General features: G+C 38.9%; 1 protein-coding gene across 2 annotated transcripts in view; it reads left to right on the top strand.

The window, feature by feature from the left end:
- Positions 1-23,146, top strand: part of LOC150085662 (actin-binding LIM protein 2-like) — a 579,562-nt gene that overhangs the window by 212,925 nt on the left and 343,491 nt on the right. For both annotated transcript variants that reach the window (XM_090374167.1, XM_090374166.1), the window contains exon 3: positions 15,281-15,464. In XM_090374167.1, coding sequence (XP_090230293.1) covers positions 15,281-15,464 — 184 coding nt within the window. The remainder of the gene's footprint in view (positions 1-15,280; positions 15,465-23,146) is intronic.

Genomic DNA, 23,146 nt, shown 5'->3' with positions numbered 1-23,146 from the left:
CTGTATATCATTGACAATACTCCATGAGCTACTCTTGCAGCCCGTCTGCACTGCTCAGAGAACTTCATATCTGCCTGCACAACCACCCCCAAGAACCCCCACTTGAACATTGCCTTATACAAGGGGATAATCGCCTCCTTATCCCTGTTAGAAAAATTCCTGTATATCATTGATAAGACACCATGAGCTACACTTGCAGACTGTCTACACTGCTCAGAAAACTTCATATCTGCCTGCATAATTGCCCCCAGGTCCTTTTCATTCTCTACCACTGTCAGTGTGGTACCACAGAGTTGATACGTTACTCTTGCTTCCCATATGTGGTACTTTACATTTGTCAATGTTAAACTTCATTTGCCACCTCTCAGCCCATCTGCTCAACTTTTCTAGATCCTATTGCAGCAGTGTACTGTCATTAGTGTCATTAACAACCCTGCCAACCTTTGTATCGTCTGCGAACTTGGACATTAAGTTTGCAATACCATTATCATTATCATTTATAAATACAGAAAACAACAATGGACCCAACACTGAACCCTGAGGGACTCCACTAATAACATTAGTCCACGAAGAGCAGTTTCCATTGATTACCACTTTCTGTCTTCTCCCACTGAACCATCCCTTTATCCATAGCAGCAATTTGCCTCCAATGCCACACTGCTACAATTTGTGCAGCAGTCTTCCATGTGCAACAGTATCAAAAGCCTTTCTAAGATCCAAGTATATAATATCAAAGTTATTCCCTGCATCCAGTTCTTTTGTGACTACATCATAGTATCCAATCAAATTAGTCAGACAAGACTTCTCCTTAACAAACCCATGCTATGTCCGAGCTATAACTGAAGTCTTGTCTGGATGATCCTGCAATGCTTCTTTAACCAGTGCCTCCATTAATTTCCCTGGAACAGAAGTTAAACTAACAGGTTTGTAATTGTGTCTTCCTTTGATCCTGCTTTATGGATTGGGGTCATATTTGCACATCTCCAGTCCATGGGTACCTTCTCTGAGTCCAAAGAAGCTCTCATAATTATGGGTTTGCTTACTTCCTTTGCCGCCCCCTTTAATATAACTGGATAGATTCCATCCACCCCAGGTGCCTTTCTTGTGTTTATCTTTAACAATTTCTCCTCCACTTTACTCTCAGTTATTACAAGATTATCTAGCTTACTGCCGAGGTACCTCCGTAGCCAGGTGGGAAGGAGCAGCAGTGCGTAGCACACGCTTCTTGATTAAATCGGGGTTCGAGCCCATCACCACCAAATACGGAGGATGTGGAAAGGTCAGAGAATGACCACCGCATATCCCGGAGCAATATGGCCTTAGTTGCTAATGCTCCCAAAAACCAAAAAAATAAATAAATAATAGCAATAGCTTACTGCCAGAGTTGAATTCGCCTCTGGCATTCCCCTCCCTGAATAACTCCTCATGTGTGAACGTTGATGCAAAATATTCATTTAGTTTGTTAGCTACCTGAGCAGGATCATCAACAGTTGAACTATCAATATCAAGTGGACCAATCTGATTCATCTCCTTCCTTCTAGAGTTTATATAAGTAAAGAACTCTTTGCGGTTTTTCTTTGCAACTTTTGCCAAAGATTTCTCGTATCTGCCTTCGCCTGCGTAAACTCCTTTGTAACTTAGTTACAGACCAGCTTATATCTATCATAGGCTTCTGTGTCACATGTTAATTTATATGTATCCCATGCATTTTTCTTCTCTGTCACATGTATAATTAGTTTATCTGACATCCACTTAGGCCTCAATCATGAACAATATTTCTTTGTTGGTATGAAAAGCCTAGTAGCTTCCAAGATTAATTCTTTGAATGCTTCCCATTTTGAATTTGCTGTTGGTAACATCATCAGTTGGTTTCACCATATAGAATTTAAATACTGTCTCAGACCACAGTAGTCACCTTTACAAAAGCAAAAACCCTCTCTTTACCCTTGATGGTAGTTACCAATTTGAGTAAATCCCACTTCAGCACACTGTGATCACTGCCACCTAGTGGTTCATTTACCTGCAGATTCTTAATGCATGAAGAATCACTACTGATAATCAGATCAAGAGTATTACTCCCTCTAGTTGCCTCCCGAACATGCTGATGTAGAAAACAGTCATCCAATAAATCCACCAAACCTTGCTAGTGTGTGAGTGACCAGCCCCCAAAATCCAGTCAATATCTGGGAAATTAAAATCCCCCATTATAAGACACTCTAATTTACTGGCCCACTCTCTTTCTCTTCACAATTGCTCATTATACTCAGCAGATTCATTAGGCTTATAATACACACCCACTCTCATTTTTCCTTTCCCAGTGCTTATGTCACACCAAACAGACTCAACATTGCACTCCGCCCACATCAAATGGATGCACTTCCTTAGATTTTATGTGTTTCTTAACTAACAGCATAACCCGTCCTCCCTTCCTGTCCTGTCTATCCTTTCTGTACTCATTGTACTCCCCAAATTCCAGTTCTGCTCTGCTTATGTCTGTGTGACCCGATGTCTCTAATATCCCAACAATATCTGCTTTGATGTCTTGACTCGCACTTCAAGCTTATCGAATTTATTTACTATACTCCTAGCATTGGTGTACATGCAAGTACAGTAAACCCCTGCTATTCGCGGTATCTGTATTCGCGGTTTTGCGTATTCTCGATCGCCGATTTAATATAAAATGAAACCAAAAAAAAATGTTAATTTTAGAGCGCCGTGAATATTTTCTGCCATAAAAAAACATGGGGGTGGCTAAAATTATCTTTCCCGGTCAAAACAGCGCTCAGTGGGAGGGGGGAGAGGGGTGACAAAATTGTGAGCGTGGATGTTTCTCGCTAATCCTTGTTCAGCATGTGTTATGCGCTTATCATGGAAAGTTTCGTCGTTTTATAAGCATTTTTATAAGCATTTTAATTTATATGGTTATAAATTGAGTAAATTTATCAATTTATAAATTGATATGCTCACAAAAATGATAAATCTACCGTTTTGCAGTGTAAAACAGACTTTTCCAGTGTGTTAACGGAAGAAAGTGACTTTATTGTGGACAAGTTCTTTCTAACCCGTACATAAATATGGCCACGAATAACAAGGGAAATGTGAAAAGATCAAAGAAGGTGATGACATTAGCGAATAAAATTGAGTTATTAGACAAAATTTCTAATGGTGATAGTGTCTCCTCACTGGCAAAACATTATAAAATCAATGAGTCAACGGTACGATCAATCAAAAAATCGGAAGAAAAAATCCGCCGTAGTGTCCGTGAAAACGTGCTAATTGCTTCAAAAATTTGCTCTGTAACTCGTGATGTTAAATTAGAAAAAATGGAAAAAGCTTTAAATCTGTGGCAAGAAGACCGAACTCAAAATAAAATTCCGTTAAGTTCACTCATCATTCGTGAAAAGGCAAAACTCCTTTATCAACACTTTAGCGAAACTGATGATAGCACTGGCGGGATAAATTTTTTTGCTAGCAAAGGCATTTTATTACATTTAATATTAAATTGTTTCTTATTTTCATTTCGATGCCATATGCTTGCATTAGCATTAGCATTAGCATTAGTAGAGGCATTTGATGCAAGAAAGCAAGCTTATGCAGCATCAGCCAAAAAAAAAAAAAAAAAAACCCACTTCCACTTCACCCCTCTGTTCGTTCAAAATACCTGTCCAGCTGAGCCTTAAACTTATTTAGGCTATCAACCTCCACCACAAGGGATGGCAGTCTGTTCCACCAACCAACCACCCGCTGGCTAAAGGCAAATTTCCGCACGTCTATCCTACATCTGTCCTTCCTCAATTTGAATTTATGCCCTCTCAGGTGATTTTTCTGAGCTAGAGGAAGAATCCCATCAGCATTGAGCATGCTTAAACCATTCAAGGCTTTATACACCTCTATCAGATCACCTCGCTGGTGCCTAGTCTCCAGACACTATAATTTGCAAAACTTAAGCCTTTCTTCATAAGAGCAACCCTTTGTTCCATTCACTAATCTTGTTGCCCTTCTCTGTACTCGTTCCAGCAGCTCTACATCCTTCTTGAAATGAGGCCTCCAGACCTGTATACAGTACTCTAGGTGTGGCCTGACCATTGCCTTATACAATGGAATAATCACCTCCTTATCCCTGCTGGAAAAATTCCTGTATATCATTGACAATACTCCATGAGCTACTCTTGCAGCCCGTCTGCACTGCTCAGAGAACTTCATATCTGCCTGCACAATCACCCCCAAGTCCCTTTCATTCTCTACCACTGTCAGTGTAGTACCACAGAGTTGATACGTTGCTCTGGGGTTGCTGTTTCCCATGTGTAGTACTTTACATTTGTCAATGTTAAACTTCATTTGCCACCTCTCAGCCCATCTGCTCAACCTTTCCAGATCCTGTTGCAGCAGCATAGTGTCAGTAGTGTCCTTGACAATCCTGCCAACCTTTGTATCATCTGCAAACTTGGACATTAAGCTTGATATACCATCATCAATATCATTTATAAATACAGAAAACAATAATGGACCCAACACTGAGCCCTGAGGGACTCCACTAATAACATTAGTCCACGATGAGCAGTGTCCATTGATTACCACTCTCTGTCTTCTCCCCCTCAACCACCCCTTTATCCATAGCAGCAATTTGCCTCCAATGTCCAATTTGTGTAGCAGTCTTCCATGTGCAACAGTATCAAAAGCCTTTCTAAGATCCAAGTATATAATATCAAAGTTATTCCCTGCATCCAGTTCTTTTGTGACTGCATCATAGTATCCAATCAAGTTGGTCAGGCAAGACTTCCCCTTAACAAAACCATGCTGTGTCTGAGCTATAACTGAAGTCTTGTCTAAATGATCCTGCAGTGCTTCTTTAACCAGTGCCTCCATTAATTTTCCTGGAACAGAAGTTAAGCTCACAGGTCTATAATTACTTATTTCACTATGTACATAGTCATATTATGAAGGTACATATAATACATACATTGACAAAATTTTAGACTAGTTTTTCTTATATATTTCATACTTTGGAACGGAACCCCTTTATTACTATGGGAGCCATAACTCAGTATTTGCGTTTTCGGTATTCGCGACATTTCTCAGGAACGTAACCCCCGTGAATAGCGGGGGTTTACTGTACACATGCACCTGTTTCTACTCTTGGTTACCTTAACACAGCCCATGTATTTACTTGTTCCACTATGACTCCCAGCAGTCCTGGAAATTCCCATTGCCTTGCTTTCGAGGCTGCTGCTCAATTGCATTTCAATAGAAGTAGTGCAAGAATCACTTTTACCTCTGCCAGCGGCTACTGTTAATTTATTAATCTGTGTATTCCCACCCCCCCAAAGCTAGCAGTTTTCCGACCCACCCAACTCTGCCTCGATAGCATCAGCAAATATTCTTGCACCCTTTCTATTTAAGTGTATCCCATCCCTGTAGAAGCAGTCTCTCCTGTTAACAAGCACAGACGAGGCTGAGAAAAATTCTGCCCCTTGAGCTTTGCACTATCTTTCCAGGGCCTAATTGATCGACATAATTTAAATTAATACCAGGAGAGATACTTGGGACAAAAACTTGGGGTCAACAGGTTACATTTGCAAAATTTTTATGTGAAGCACACAGAATTTATTCAGATGGAACTCATAGTTATTGTGCAAAATACTTTTGTCAGTTATTTACATTACATGTTCTGCTAGGAGAGCATTATATACCATTAGCATTTTGTTCTATTAACTGACAAAAAAGAATATATTTAACCTTTTATCAATGAGTTTGTCACTTGTGTCAGTCCTTCACAACAGATTTTCATAACCTATTTAGAGTGAATTTATTGTGTGGGATTTTGAAATTTTTTAAAAATGAAAACTTTGTATTTAATGCTTTGAAATATTACTATGTTCTTGCTTTGACATTACTGCCCGATACTAGAGTAAAATTAAAGTCAAAAATCAAATCGGAATTTTAAAAAAAAACCAAAAAAATCTACTGTTTCCTTTTTAATGCAATAATATCCTTAAAATTTTTTTTTATATTACTTGGTTTATTTTTTTCCAATTTTTGGATTTGGATCTTGATTTAACAGAAATTTTTCAATTTCAGCTTTTGTAAAAACAAATCAGAACCCTGAAGCCATTTGGTGAAATCTTCTCTAATTGCAAAACTATTTTTTGTGGTGTTATTTATTATAAATGGTGTCTAGAAGTTAGTTGAAAACATTATAAGAGATGACAGCATGTACTAGCAAAATTTGATGCCAATTTACTATTAGTATTAGCATTAATAGTGGTAAAAGATGCAAGAAAGCAAGCTTATAGAGCATCAGCCAAAAATAGAAAAAAAACAAAACAAAAAAAAACACTAACATTTCCAATTTTACCTGGCTATCCTCTCTAACAGTTTATCTAGGTGTTCCTTGAATTTATTCAAACTACCTACTTCAACAACACCAGGTGGAACTTTGTTCCAACAATCAACTGTCTGCTGCCTGAACACAAATTTCTGCACATCTGTCCTGCAACCATACATTCTCAATTTCATTTATATCACTTCATGTGCATAGTCTTATCAAGAACCCCAGGGGCCTCACATCTGGTGAGTATGGGCTTGGCACACCCAGAGGCCTGAGCCAGATATCATCATTCTTCTCTTTTTTGGTGATTCCCTTCTACTTTTGACTCTGACTCTCTCTCTCTCTCTCTCTCTCTCTCTCTCTCTCTCTCTCTCTAACCTTAAACACCTCAGTTAGATTTCCTCTCAGTGTCTATTCTCTAGATGCTGCAATTTATAAAATTAAAGCCTTTGCTGGTTAGAGCACCCTTTTGTTCTCCTGTCTAATCTTGCTGCTCTTCTCTGCACTCTCCAACAGATCCACATTCTCCTGCATATGAGATTTCCAGACCTGTATACAGTACTCAAGATGTGGCCTAATCATTGCTTTAATACAACAGGATAATCAATTCCTTATTCTTACTGCCAGAATTTCTGTAAACTGTTCACGAAACCGGAAACCGCATGGGTTGCACATCTATCCTGAGAGAGAGAGAGAGAGAGAGAGAGAGAGAGAGAGAGAGAGAGAGAGAGAGAGAGCAATAAATATTGACAATAAATTATTGGAGTTCCAACTTATCATACTAACTATTAGTAGAATTTCAAGAAACACAAATAGTGATTATAGTGAATGGGGCCATCTCCTCACAAGTGGTGAAGAGATGGCTCTATTAAGAACTCTATTTTTTAAACTAATATATCTCATGAAATGGGTTATCTTTGATGTAAAATTTTAATGTTATATGACATTACAGATTTAGTACACAATTTTGAGATATATGTGGTAAAATGAATGGAAAAGAGTTGAAAATAAGTGATTTTCCATCTTTGGAGAAATTACCAAAAAGATAATTTTGACATTAGGTCTGTTCAAATGATATCAGATACCTGTTACAATTTCATTAAAGAACTGATTCTTTACACTTAAATGAATGCTTTATTTATAACAGAAGTATTATATAAATAAAATAAGTAAATAGAGAGCATACCTGATTTGTAACAGTAGAATGATGTATAAATATAAAAAAAGTACAAGTATTGATGACTATGCAAGAAAACTTTCCCAAAATTTAATCTTAAATGGCTGTTATCATGAATTTCATCAAACCAGAAATACAGTAAATAAAGTGTATATTTGTCATTTTTTTTCTGTCTCTGCACAAAGTAAGGGGTTAATAATATTTATTGATAAAGGAAGGTTTTGTTACCAAAAATTTGAAAGAGTAGTGGTTTTTAAAATTGGGATTACTCACTAATATATATTCCTTCTTTATTTATATATTTAAATAACCAAAGAGAAACAAATTTTGCTCTGAAAGGGATTTTTTTATGATGCTGTATGTTTATGTTTATATCCTGCCTCCACATGCTGTATGTTCATATTCATATCCTTAGCAATTGCAGCATTGCATTCTGAAACATAAAAAAAAAAGAAAAGAAGTTTGGTTTAAGCATCTATGAGATAATGCAGTTTGTTAGTTCTGTGCAGTACCGATTAATTGCAACCAATGAGAAATATTACTGAGTTTAATTATAAAAAAACTATTCAATAAAATCATAGTATAATTTTGTTGATAACAGCAAAAATTTGGGATTGATGTTGCAAAAATCATATTAGTATAACAAAAATAAACAATATTAATCTTTATTATGTGTATTAAAATTTTCTAAAATGTGTACTGTTTAAAGTTAATGATGATAAGGTTTCATTGTCCCTTTCAAGTAAACTAGTAAAACAGGCTGAAGTTTTCTCTTGGAATTATAAATATTTCATTTAATATTATTTATATCTTTCTCTATTAAAGTTTTGAGAGTTTCAGGATTAAATTTTGTACAGGAATGAATTATTATGCTTGGCTGCCCTGGAATGTCATTGATAGCTTTTCTTGACACATTACAATCCTTAATTTGAAAAGCGAAAACAAAATAATTAACCTTTGCACAAAATAAAAATTGGTATTGTTTTTGAACCTTGGTTCTTAATTGATTAGACGTCATCGTTTATTTTGCAGTAGAGACTTTGCTGTAAATAGGAATCAATAATTGGGTGCCGGTTACAGATCATATTATAAAGTCCTTCCAGTGGTTGACTGCAAGTTACATACTGGATTATTGGATTCTGTTAATCTTTGTACATAGAAAATATAGGCTGTGCACCACGTAAAATATTCACATTACAGGAAATATGACCAGCTTTCTGATAATGAATTTTGTTTTATAAGTTTTTTTTTTTTTTTTTTTGGTTCGGATTTCATTTAATTAAGAAAAATATAAAAATACATGCCGTTAGTTCTGTGTAGTCCGTATAGTTTTACAAGCCTTTTCTGATTTGTTACGGTACTTAGTTACTGAATTAAATAATAATAATAATAAAATAATGAGTTAATTTAAAAGTTCCCAAAAGTAATAACTTCTAACTTAGCTTTTAACTTTGTAATTCTGTACTGCTCAGATATTTTGACACCCTATACAATTTTCAGTTGACAGATATTTTCCATTGATAGTGAGATAATCAATACAGAGCTTACTTCATTTTGCATATTCTGAGAGCCCTGCAAATATTCTCTATGATAATATAGTGGTTTTGCTATTTGGCATCCCTTTGGATAGGTTTGAGTTTAAATCCCATTGATCACCTTAGAAATTTTTTGTCTTCTTCAAACAAGGCTGTTCACAGAAATTATTCCCCAGCAGCAACGCAATGTGCGCAAAGTAGCAGGAGTGCTATGGATCAGGGGAGAACAGAAGGGGGCAATTCTACTATGAATCATGGCCTAACAAAATGTGCAACTTGTGTAATGTTTGCTGATCTCTGAAACAGTACATGATACAGCCAAGGGTGCCTCTGTGTGTTCTAGTGAAGAAATTAGGTGCTAACTCAGCATTCTGATGGGCCTTTATGAGAGTTTGAAGACTAGTGTAGATGCCCTCGAAGGAATTAAAATGGGGAGCCCATCCAGCTCTAAGCTGCCCAACTCAATTCCAGAATTCACTCTTGCACATCAGACAACACAGTGGTAATCTTCAAGGCAAAATGTTTGCTAGTCCCACAGGAACTAGTTATTATGGGTGACTCTGCTGTCAGGGGAACAGGAAATAAGTTGTGCAAGAAGGAGAGGTGGAATAGGACCAGGGTATGTTTGCCAGGGGCAAAAGGAGATGATGTTATAGAGCAGATATCAACTTTATGGGCACAAAAGGTGATATTGTTGTATATGTTGGGAGTAATGATATTAAGAGTAAGAGATCTGAGGACTTATTTAACAAGGACAGGGCAATGTTGGCAAAAAGTCATGAGTTAGGATTGAATTTGAGTGTCTGCAGTTTTGCCCAGACACAGTAGGACGATATATATGTTGAGAGCTTTGTCAATCAATTCGACCCCGGAGAGAATGAGCCCAGCTCATGGCGTAGAAATTTTTTCTCATCGTGGTCTGTGATTGATAACAGGAGAGACTGTTTTTACAGGAATGGGGTACACTTAAATAGAAGGGATGCAAGAATATTTGCTGATGCTACTGAGGCAGTGATAGGTTGGTCGGAATGCTGCTAGCTTGGTGATACTAATAGTTTAACTAGAGCCACAGGCAGATGTGGAAGTGATTCTTGCATTGCTCTAATTGGTACATGCAGCAGCATGTACCAATGATGAACACACAGGCAGTGTTAGCGTAACTAAGAGTAAGAACATGGCATGTATACTTGCATGTACACTAATGCTAGGAGCATTGTAAATAAATTTGATGAACTTGAAGTACTGATTATGTCATCAAATGCAGACATTATAGGAATAGCAAAGACGTGGTGTCACTCAGACATCATTGATTCTGAATTTGAACATGGGGGAGCACAATGTATACAGAAAGGACAGACAGGACAGGAGAGGTGGAGGGTGATGCTCTTGGTTAAGAAGAATATTAAGTTTAAGGCAGTGCATCCAGCTGACTTGGGTGACAAGTGCAACGTTGAGTCAGTTTGGTGTGATATAAGCACTGGGAAAACAAAATTGAGAGGAGGAGTGTATTATAGGTCTAATGAGTGTGATGAGTATACCAAACAGCTATCAGAGAAATAGATTGACTTAGGCTTTTCATACCAACAAAGAAATATGTTCAAGGCTTAAACCTAATTGAATGTCAGATGAACTATTGAGACGTGTGACAGAGAAGAAATGTGCATGGGATGCATATAAATTATCAAGTGATACAGTAGCCTATGGTAGATATAAATTAGTCTGTTATCAAGTCACAAAGGAGGTTAGGCAAGCCAAGGCAGATTATGAGAAGTCTTTGCAAAGAATGCAAAGAAAAACATCAAAGACTTTAAGCTTATATTGACAGTAGAAGGAAGGGGTTGAATCACATTGGGCCACTTGATGACTGTGAGTTAACTGTTGAATAACCTGCTCAGGTTGCAGACAAATTGGATAGGTATTTTGCATATACATTCACACATTAAAAATTCTTTAGGGAAGGGGATGCCAGAAGTGTATCAAATTCTAACAAGGAGCTAAATGACTGCAATAACTGAAAGAAAAGTGGAGGATAAATTGTTGAGGATGGACATAAAAAAGGCACCTTGGGGTAGATGGAATCTATCCAATTATATTAAGAGAGGCATCAAAGGAGGTAAGCGAACCCTTAGCCATAATTATGAGAGCATCCTTGGATTCAGGGGATTCTGGAGAAGTGCGAATATGTTGCCAATTCATAAAGGGGGATCAAAAGGCAACATGAGTAATTACAGATCTGTTAGCTTGACGTGTGTTCCAGGAAAAATAATAGAATCACTGGTTAAAAACATAATGCAGGACCATTTGGACATCCATGCAATTATATTGTAAAGCACAGCATGGATTTGTCAAGTGGGTGGTGTTGTCTAACTGATCTGATAGGTTACTATGATGTAGTAACCAAGGAACTGGATGCAAAAAATAATTTTTACATCGTTAAAAAGGCCTATGCGCTCCGGCCTATGCGCTCCGGATTCATATTGGTAAAATAAAATTATGGCTTTCTCAGAGCGAATTGTAACAGGTTTAATAAATATACATAGAAACATACAAAGCTTTCGGTTGGTTAGACAACCTTCTTCAGTTGAAACAAAACATAAAATGACAGTTAGAATGGAGGCGTGTACTGCCAATATGGTACGTGAAGCGCGTGGCTAATTGTTTGAGGTTGAAGTCTGTGGCTGTGACGTATGTGGACATGGCCAGCGCTTGTCAATGGACAGGACTATTGCTTCGGTGATAGGGTGGACTTGACAACCACTATTCCTGTTCATTGAGGTATTGGAGCATTTGATGTTTAACGATTCCAACCAAGCGCGGCGCAGATAATGGCGGGACTTATCCCCAATCACGACATCGTGGTGGGTTGCCCAGACGTGCTCAGCAATAGCTGAGTGCTCCACATCCGCCAAACGGATCACCCTCTTGTGTTCGGAAAGGCGTTTTTCGAGCCAGTTTCCCCAAAGTAGCAGCTAGTGTAGTCACGGCAAGAGATGCGTTAGACCAACCCGCTCTGCAGTAGCGTAGGGACAGGTGTTTTTATGTTGGAAATGAGGGATCGTAGTTTTCTCCCTGGGAGTTGGAGGCACTTTATCCCACGCGATTTTAAAATCCTACAGACCTGTTGTGATACGTTTGGGTAGTATGGGATAAAGGTGCTCGTGGTTGAGTGACCACTTTGGATGTTTCTGTTGGTCGCTACGTGGTCGCGTGCCTGTAGGTTACACCTGTCAAGGGTATTGATGGGATAGCCACACCTCGCAAGGTCCACTTTGACTCTAGCGATCTCTGTGCGCCTCTCACTTACAGAGCTAGAGTGTGTCCAGGCGCGAGTTAGCAAGATTCGCGCAGTGGCAAGAAGATGACTACGTGCGTGTGCTGACCGGAAGTTGGTAAATTGGCCAGGACACATAGGTTTACCTATAGGCATAGGCCAGCACACATAGGTTTATCTATGTGTGCTGGCCAATTTACCAACTTCCGGTCAGCACACGCATGTAGTCATCTTCTTGCCACTGCACGAACCTTGCTAACTCGCACGTGGACACACTCTAGCTCTGTAAGTGAGAGGCGCACAGAGATCGCTAGAGTCAAAGCGGACCTTGTGAGGTGTGGCTATCCCATCAATACCCTTGACAGGTGCGACCTATAGGCACGCGACCACGTAGCGACCAACAGAAACATCCAAAGTGGTGACTCAACCACGAGCGCCTTTATCCCATACTACCCAAACGTATCACAACAAGTCTGTAGGATTTTAAAATCGCATGGAATAAAGTGCCTCCAACTCCTAGGGAGAAAACTACGATCCCTCATTTCCAATGTAAAAACACCTGTCCCCACCCTACTGCAGAGCGGGTTGGTCTAACGCATCTCTTGCCGTGACTGCACTAGCTGCTACTTCGGGGAAACTGGAAGGTGGCTCGAAAAACGCCTTTCCGAACACAAGAGGGCGATCCGTTTGGTGGATGTGGAGCACTCAGCTATTGCTGAGCACGTCTGGGCAACCCACCACGACATTGACCCACACCGCAATGTTGTGATTGTGGATAAGTCCCGCCATTATCTGCGCCGCGCCTGGTTGGAATCGTTAAACATCAAATGCTCCAATACCTCAATGAACAGGAACAGTGGTTGTCAAGTCCACCCTATCACCGAAGCAATAGTCCTGTCCATTGACAAGCGCTGGCCACGTCCACATGCATCACAGCCACAGACTTCAACCTCAAACAATTAGCCACGCGCTTCACGTACCAGATTGGCAGTACACGCCTCCATTCTAACTGTCATTTTATGTTTTGTTTCAACTGAAGAAGGTTGTCTAACCAACCGAAAGCTTTGTATGTTTCTATGTATATTTATTAAACCTGTTACAATTTGCTCTGAGAAAGCCGTAATTTTATTTTACCAATTTTTACATCATATACTTGGATTTCAGGAAGGCTTCTAATACTGTTTCACATAAAAGACTGTGCATACTGGAGCAATATGACATTAAGGGCAGGTTACTGCTGAGGATAAAGGCATGATTAAGTGGAAGAAGATAGAGAGTGATTATCAGTGGGCACTGCTCATGTTATTAGTGGAGTTCCTCAGGGTTCAGTGCAGGTTCCTTTTTTTTTATATTCAATATTTATCAACGTTATTGATGAAGGTAAACTTCAGCCATTATCAGCCCACTGAAGGATGGAAATCTCAATGATTCATGTTGAGTGAATTGGACCATAATCTGCCATGCTGGTCCAGTGCGGATTGGCAGATTGATTGTATTTGTCAGTCAGTCTACTCAAAAAGCATGTGTTACTGCACTCCCGCTCCTGACCACTCGGCTACAGAGGCCATTTGCTGAAGGTATATCAGACTTAATGTTTAAGTTTGCAGATGATACAAATGTTGGCAGGTTGGTTAATGACAGTCATCAGGGTAAGCTACTGCAACAAGAGCTAGGAAAATTGGCTTGATCGGCTGAGAAATGGCAGTTGAAGTTTAAGATTGACAAATGAAAGTTACTGCACATATGTAGCAGTAACCCTAGAGTAACTTATCAACTGTGTGATACTACACTCAGGATAGTGGAGAATGAAAAAGACCTGGGGGTAAAGGTGCAGTCAGACATGAAATTCTCTAAGCAGTGCAAACATGCTACCAGGACAGCTCATGGAGTTTTGTCAATGATATATAGACTAGCAAGGATAAGGAGGTTATTATCCCTTTGTATAAGGCCATGGTCCATATGGCATTAAGGACCACATATTGAGTATTGTATACAGGCCTGGAGGCTTCATTTTAGAAAGGATGTAGAACTGCTGCAATGGGTGCAGATAAGGGCAACCAGATTGGTGAAGGAAACAAAAGGTGCTCTTACCTATAAAGGCTTCAATTCTGCGAATTGCAGCTTCTAGACCAGACATTTGCTGGGAGATTTGATTAAGATGTTAAAGCCTTGAATGGAATGAGTAAGCTGAATGTTAATTGTATACTTCTGCTTGCTGAGGCTATATACATGAGGGGGCATAAATTCAAGTTGAGGAAGGATGGTTGTAGAATAGTTCCGTGGAAGTTTGCCTGTAGCCAGTGGGTGGTTTATTGTTGGAACAGGCTTCCACCTGTTCTGGAAGTGGAAGGGTTGAATAAATTCAAGAGAGAGTTAAACAAATCCTTGGAGAGTAAGGATACATGAACTGTGTGGTTTTATTATTATTATTATTTTTTTGGTTGATGCTATATAAGCATGCTTGATTTCTTGCATCAATTGCTATTTAAATACTATAATTACTACTGTTGATTGATATGATCATATGAACTGGGGCACTATGATCAAAAATATAAAAATGTTGTATGGTGTGTTAGTGTTCATTATTATACCACACAACATTTAGAAATTATTACTGGATATCTTTAAGTTATAAGAATATAGCAAAATTACTAGATATCTTTCAGTCATTAGCTTAACCTACACCATATAAAACTAAATCGCTAATTTAAGCATGTAGACCCTATAATTTATAGGGATATAGTTCCAATCTTTTGATTGGGCACTTCATTTCATTTTAAGCTGCTTTGTTTCACTCTGAATTTCAGAATCAAATTTCTTCAACAGAAATTGAATCATATATCATATTTTTTAAAAAGAAAATGAGGTAAATGCAGATATGAAAAATTTTAATAATGAGTATAGTATTAATATACAATAGTCACCTTGTTTTTTGCAATTCTGATGTTGACTGTATATTCTTTATTTAGAGTGCAACTCCTCCTTAGCACAAGGTGGATTTTTCCTTAAAAATGGTAGCTATTACTGTGCTAAAGACTATCAAGACCTCTTTGGTACCAAATGTGCAGGTTGTGGGGAATATGTGGAAGGTGAAGTTGTCACTGCCCTTGGTAATACTTATCACCAAAAGTGCTTTGTTTGTGAAAGTTGCAGGTGAGTTTAGTGAATGCCTATTATTAATATTTTAGCAACTGGAAAATAACTTACAATATTATTTTACATTACTTCCAAAATAGAAAAAACTATGAAATTCATGCTTGGAAGGAAATCCTTGTTTTAACTAATTCTTTTTAGTCACCATTATAATAAAGGAAACTACACTTGTTTTTGAAAACAGCAGGATCTCCATTTGGAATTATTTATTTAAGACATCCATTACATGATTACTATTAATATGGACATTTTTATTTCTCTCAGGAAACATTTTTATATTTATTGAGAGCTTCTTGGTGGTCACTATAATAATCAGTATTTTTGTTGTTATTAGCATTTACCCCAGGGGTTCACATCTGGTGAGTATGGGCTTGGCAAACCCAGTGTCTTGAGCTGGATATCATCATTTTTCTCTTTCTTGGTGATTCCCTTCTACTTCTGACTCTCTCTCTCTCTCTCTCTCTCTCTCTCTCTCTCTCAGAGTAATGCGGTAATTGTTTTGGCTGGTGCAGCATAAGCCTCAGGTTTCCTTGCACCATATGGCTAATAATAATAGTAATAATAATTAGCATTAGTAGAGACATATGATGCAAGAAAGAAAGCTTATATAGCATCAGCCAAAAAAAAACACCTCCCATTTCACCCATCCATTAACTCCAAATGTTTGTCTAGTTCTGCCTTGAATTTATTTAAGTTGTTAACCTCCACTACAACAGATGGAAGTTTGTTTCAACTATTAACCATCCGCTAGCTAAAGGCAAATTTCTGCACATCTATTCTACAATTGTCTTTCAATTTCAATTTGAATTTAAGTCCCCTCAGGTGAGTAATCTGAGCAAGACGAAGAATCCCATTAGCATTGAGCTTGCTCAATCCATTCAAGGCGTTACACACCTCAATTAGATCACCTCACAGGTGCCTAGTCTACAGCTGTAATTTGCAGGTGCCTAGTCTACAGCTGTAATTTGCAGAACTTAAACCTTTCTTGGTAACACCAACCCTTTGTTCCATTCACCAATCTCGTTGCGCTTCCTGTACTCCTTTCAGCAGCTCTACATTGTTCTTAAAATGGGGCCTCCAGAACTGTTTGCAGTACTCAAGGTGTAGCCTTACCATTGCCTTATACAAGGGGACAATGACCACCTTATCCCTGCTAGCAAAATTCCTGTATATCATTGACAAGACACCACGAGCTACTCTTGCTGCCTGTCTGCACTGTCCAGAAAACTTCATATCTGACTGCACAATTACCTCCAAGTCCTTTTCATTCTCCATTACGCTGAGCATAGTACCACTCAGTTGATACATTATTGTCCTTGCCTTTTCCCATTATATATATATATGGGGTCAGCCTTTTTATTGTTTTGGCAGGAAATTTTTACGGCTGGATGCCCTTCCTGACGCCAACCCTCACCCTTTATCCAGGCTGTGGATATGTGGTGGTCATTCCTTGACCTTCCGCATCCTCCGTATTTGGTGGTCACGGGCTCGAACCCTGGTCCAATCAAGACGTGCGCGTTGCGCACCACTACTCCTGTCCACCCGGCTACGGAGGCGCCAGACATTAACCCTGATATACCTTTATCAATATCATTGATAAATACTGAAAACAACAGTGGGCCTAACACCGAACCCTGGTGGGACTCCACAAATAACATTAGTCCACGAAGAGCAATATCCATTGATAACCACTCTCTGTCTTCTCCCACTCAACCATCCTTTTATCCATTGTAGCAACTTGCCCTTAATGCCATACTTCTCCAATTTGTACAGTAGTCTTCCTTGTGCCACAGTATCAAAGCTGTCCTAAAATCCAAGTATATGATATCAAAATTATTTCTTGCATCCAGTTCCTTTGTGACCACATCATAGTATGCAATCAAATTTGTAAGGCAAGACTTCCCCTTAACAAACCCATGTTGTGTCTGAACTATAACTGCAGTCTTGTCCAGATGATCTGGTATCACTTCCTTAACCAGTGACTCCATTATTTTCCCTGGAACAGAAGTTACACTACAGGTCTGTAATTACTCGTGTCACACTTTGATCCCTCTTTGTGAATTGAGGACACATTTTTACATCTCCAGTCCATGGGGACCTCCCCTGAGTCCAAGGATGCTTTCATAATATATGGCTAGAGGTTTGCTTACTTCCTTTAATATAACTGGATAGATCCTATCCACCCCAGGTGCTTTTCTTACGTTCAATTTCAACAATTTCTCCTCCACTTTACTCTCGGTTATTACAAAATCATTTGGCTCCTTGCCAGGGTTTGATAAGCTTCTGGACTCCACTCCTCTACAGACTTCCTCGTGTAAATGTAGATGCAAAATACTCATTCGGTTTGTCAGCTACCTCAGCAGGTTCATCAACAATCGAACTGCCTATGTCAAATGGACCAATCTGATTCATCCCCTTCCTTCTAGAGTTAAAAAAAAGTAAAGAAATCTTTACTGTTTTTCTTTGCATTGTTTGCCAAAGATTTTTCGTAATCTGCCTTTGCTTGTCTAATGTCCTTTGTGAATTGATTGCATTCTATCTTATACCTATCATAGGCATCAGTGTCTCCTGATAATTTATATGCATGCCATGCATTTTTCTTCCCTTCCACGAGTCTCATTAGATCATTTGACCTCTATTTAGGCCTAAACATTGAACAGTATTTCCTAGTTGGAATGAAAAGCCTAGTAGCTTCCAAGATTAATTCCCTGAAGACTTCCCATTTAGAATTCACCGTTGGCAACATCATCAGTTGATCCCATTGTATAGAATTTAAAAACTGTCTGAGACCTCTGTAGTCACCTCTACGAAAACAGAACAAGTGAGGAATGCTGTCAATAAAATGAGTGAGTTTGAACTCCTGGTTAGAACAACTAATGTTCACATAAAAGGACTAGTGGATGATGTGGTGTCAACAAGAAATAGTGGATGATGAGTTTCACCATGGTATGTATATATAGCAAATTTAGGAAGCGTAGACAAGATAGGAGGTTGGTCAGATATGCCTCTTGTAGCAAGCAACCTGAACATGACAAATACATCTTGTCCATCCCTCAGAATTAGAGGGATTGACGGACGTTGTGGGAGGTGTTTTTTTTGGCTAATGGAAGGAAGCAAGCTTATACAACAACATCAACAAAAAAAACCCCTTCCCACATCACCTATCCATTCCATCTAATAATATCCATTTCCCCATACACCAGAAGGAAGTTTGTAACAACAATCAGCTGCCCTCTGGCAGAAAGCAAATTTCTGCATATCTTGTTTAGCTTGTTCAATCCATTCAAAGCCATAAACACCTCATTCAGATCTCCTTGAAGGTGGTCAATTTCCAGATTTCAGATACAGCTACTTGTAGAATTGAAGCTTTCTTGGTAAGGGTACTTTTTTGTTCATCTCACTAATCTTGTTGCTCTTCTCTGCACCTATTCCAACAGATCCACATCTTTCCTAAAATGAGGCTTCCAGACTGACTTGTACTCCTGGTACTCTTTGTGTAAAGGTCTGGAAGCCGTTTATTCCTGGTACCCTTTGATTGCCAAGAGTATCCAGGTATGGAAGCCTCAAGATGTGACTTTACAAGTTACTCAAGATATGATCTTACCGTTGCTTTATATACCTGCAGGAAAAATTTCTGTATATCATTGACAAAACACCATGAGCCTGCTCTAGAAGTCAATCTGCAATACTTGGAGAATTCCATGGCTGGCTGCACAATTACTCCCTGTCTTTTTTGTTTTCTTCTATCTTGAATGTCAATGCACAGAAAGAATACAGAATATTGACATATCAGACATTTCGTATGTCAATTTCTAAATTCAATTGCCACTTCTCAGCACTCCCTAGGTTTTCTAGATATATTGTTTCACTAGCTTACTCAGATTATTGTCATTAACCACACTGCCAATCTTTGTAATATCTGGACACATTGTGGCACATTATAGCCTTAGAAGCTAATGCGCCAATAAAATTCAATCAACCAACCAATCAATCTGGACACATTAAGCCAGATATGCCTTTATAAATATAATTAATATAATTCATTCATAAATATACTTAATAATTGTAAATAAATTGGATGACTTTGAAATACTGATTAAGTCATCAAATGTGCATATATTTTAGGGATATCAGAGACATGATGTCACTCAGACATAAGCAATGCTGAATTTGAATATGGAGAGTACAATGTATATAGGAAGAAGAAGATAGAGGACAGGAGAGGTGGGGGGGGGTTATACTGTTAAGAAGCATATTATATCTAATTACTCATTTTATTACAACATCGGTGACCAGTGCAATGATGAATCAGTTTGGTGTCACATAATATTAGTATTAGTAGTGGCAAAGGATGAAACAAAACAAGCTTATACAGCATCAGCCAAAAAAAAACCCTTCCCATTTTATCTATCCATCCCATCCAATGGTTTGTCTATTTCTTCTTTGAATTTATTCAAGCCATCCACTTCCACAACATCAGATGCAAATTTGTTACAGAAATCATCCACCTGCTGGCTCAAGGCAAACTTCCACACATTTATACTGCAACTATCCTTCCTCAATTTGAACTTAGGCCCCCTCCTATGTGTAGTCTGAGTAAGAGGAAGAATTCCATCAGCATCGAGCTTGCCCAATCCGTTTCAAAGCATTTCTTGGCAAGAGCATCCCTTAGTTCCCCTCACCAAAGTTGTTGCCCTTCTCTGTACCTCCCCCCCCCCCAAGCAGCTAAAAATCTTACCTAAAATGAGGAAGCCCCAGACCTGTGTGCAGTACTGAAAATGTGGCCCGATGATTGCCTTATACAATGCAAAATCACCTCCTTATCTCTGCTACCAAAATTTCTGTATATCATTGACAAAGCTTTATATGCTATCCTGTCAGCCTGTCTACACTGCTCCGAGAACAACATAGGCCAAACACACCCTCAGGTCTTTTTAATTTCCCACTTCCCTGACTGTGGTTCCACACAGTTGGTATGCTAATCTGGGATTACTGCTATTCATATGCAGTATTTTGCATTTGTCAATGTTAAAACTCAGTTGCCATTTCTCAGCCCAATTTATCTAGATCTTGTTATAATAGCATACTGTTATTACTGTCTTGTCATTGACCATCCTGCCAACACTTGTATCATCAGCAGACTTAAGACGATAAGCCTGATTTACCTATTTACCTTCATCAATGTCATTAATAAGTACAGAAGACAATAATAAGCTTAGCAATGAACTATGAAGGATTCCACTAATAGCATCTATGAAGAGCAGTATCCATTGATATCACCTCTCTGTCTTTTCCCACTCAACCGTTCCCTTCATCCGTAGAAGTATCTTGCCCCTAATACCACACTGCTCCAATTTGTACAGCAGTCTATTATGTGCAATAGTATTAAACGCGTTCCTGAAATCCAAGTGTATATATATTATCAAAATCATTTTTTGCATCTGGTTCCTTTGTGACTGCAGCATTCAATGAAATTGGTCAGACAAAATTGCCTGACCAATTGAAAAATCCATACTGTGATTGAAGTATAAATGCACTCCTCTCTAGATGGTTCTGCATTAATTCTTTAACAAGTGAGTCCAGTATTTTTCCTGGAACAGAAGTTAAGCTAACAGGTCTATAATTATGCATGTCATTCTTAGATTACCCCCTTTGTGAATTAGGGGACACATTTCTACATTTGCAGTCCACTGGGACTTCCCCTGAATCCAAGGATGTTCTCATAATTGTGGCTAAGAGTTTGCTTACCTCGTTTTTCTCCCACCCTTAATAAAATTGGATATATTCCATCCACCTCTGGTGCCTTTCTTTCTTCTAGAAAGAAAGGCACCAGAGGTGGATGGGATATATCCAAACTTCAGCAATTTCTCTTCCACTTTCCTCTCAGTTAGTACAAAATCATTTAGCTCCCTGTTAGAGTTTGATAATCTTCTGGCATCCACTCCCCTAAAGAATTTCTCATGTGTGAATGTAGATAAAAAAAAATACTTATTCAGCTTGTTAGTAACCCGAGCAGGATCATCATTAGTTGAACCATCGATATCAAGTAAATCAATATGATTCATTCCCTTCATACTAATGTTTAAGAAAAGAAGAAAAGAAGTCTTTTGCTTTTGCAAAGAATGCAAAGAAAAATGCTTTTCTTTGCATTCTTTGATAAATATTTCTCGTAATCTGCTTTAGCTTGGATAACATCATTTGTGACTTGATTGCAGACTAGTTTATATCTACGAAAGGCTTCTATATCAGCTGATAATTTATGCACATCCCAATGAATTTTATTCTCTGCCATGAGTCTTATTAGTTCATCTGCCATCCATTTAGGTCTGAGCCGTGAACAGTATTTCTTAGTTGGTATGTAAAGCCTAGTATGATTATTTTCTTGAATGCTTCAGATGCAGATGATAACATCATCATCCGTTGGGCCTACTCAATAGAATTTAGAAACTGTCTGAGACCACCATATTCACTTTTACAAAAACAAAAACCCTTCCCTCTACCCTTGATGGTAGTTACATCTTTATTATATTATTTCTCCCTGATTGGTGGTTCCACCTCGTGATGGGTATTACTACCAAGTACACAGGGTGGTTGTTGTTATGTCAGGCATTACTGTTGGTCGAGGAACTCTCTGACTGTCCTACAGGTGTTCAGGATTGAGACTTTCTGGAGTTCCTTGTAGGTATTCGCTGGGAAACCTAATACTGCTAGGCTGTTATGTAGGGTCTTTGGCACCATACCAGTGGTTGACACGATGATAGGGATGTTTGTTACTTCTTGCATATGCCACATCTCTTTGATCTCCTGTCTTAGGTTCGTGACTTCCTGATTTTTTTCCCATGGGTTTTATGCAGGTTGCCAGTGTTGGGTACTACTATATCAATTAGATAGGTAGCCTTTTCCTTCTGTGTCCACAAGGGTTATATCTGGTCTGTTGTGCGGGATTGTCCTATCTGTTATTATGGCGTGGTCCCAGTACAGCTTGTGGGTTGGGGTCTCTAGTACTGCCTGAGGTTCGTACTTGTAGAACGGTACACTTTCTTCGATCAACTCTTATTTTCTTGCTAGCTTCTGATGTATTGTCCTGGCTACCTGGTCGTGCCTATGAGTGTACTCAGTCTGGGTACACTCACAGATCTAACACATCACCTTGCATCCTGCGGTGATGGGTTAGATCATTTCTGAGGCCAGGTGGCATCGTCAACATGTGTCATCAGACACTAAGAGCTCCTTGGCAATGCATTTTCTATAGTTCCTGGTGTCCCGATCTTGGACAGCAAGCATGAATCCTTCAGTCTCGAGGAAGAGCGTCCTGCTCGTGAACTATGCATTGGAAGCAATTTATCTATGTGACCTTGACAGAGATCATTGTAGTGTTTGCCATGCAATGTCTTCTTTGCCCATCTTCCTAGCTTCGTTTGTGCCTCCTGGTTTGGAGGAGGACTCCTCACTTAGTTTGAGTGGGGGGGTATACCACTTGTCTATCTTCCTTATGGCCTGCTGGAGTGCTGCTGTGTGTTTCTGGAAGTAATCCTTCAGGTTAGCAATCGCTGTCTACTGTTGCTCATTGAGGTCTATCAGGCCCCTTCCTCCTTCTTTCCGGGCAATTGTCAGTTTCTCCACGGCTGATTTTGAGTGGTGTTGGCGGCTTTTCGTCATCATTGTCTTTCTCACGATATCCT

The sequence above is a fragment of the Mastigoproctus giganteus genome, chromosome 5 (assembly GCF_048544385.1).
Source record: "Mastigoproctus giganteus isolate SK-2022 chromosome 5, ASM4854438v1, whole genome shotgun sequence".
NCBI lineage: Eukaryota > Metazoa > Arthropoda > Arachnida > Uropygi > Thelyphonidae > Mastigoproctus > Mastigoproctus giganteus.
Note: the sequence above shows the minus strand (reverse complement) of the source record. Positions and strands in the feature narration are given on the sequence as shown.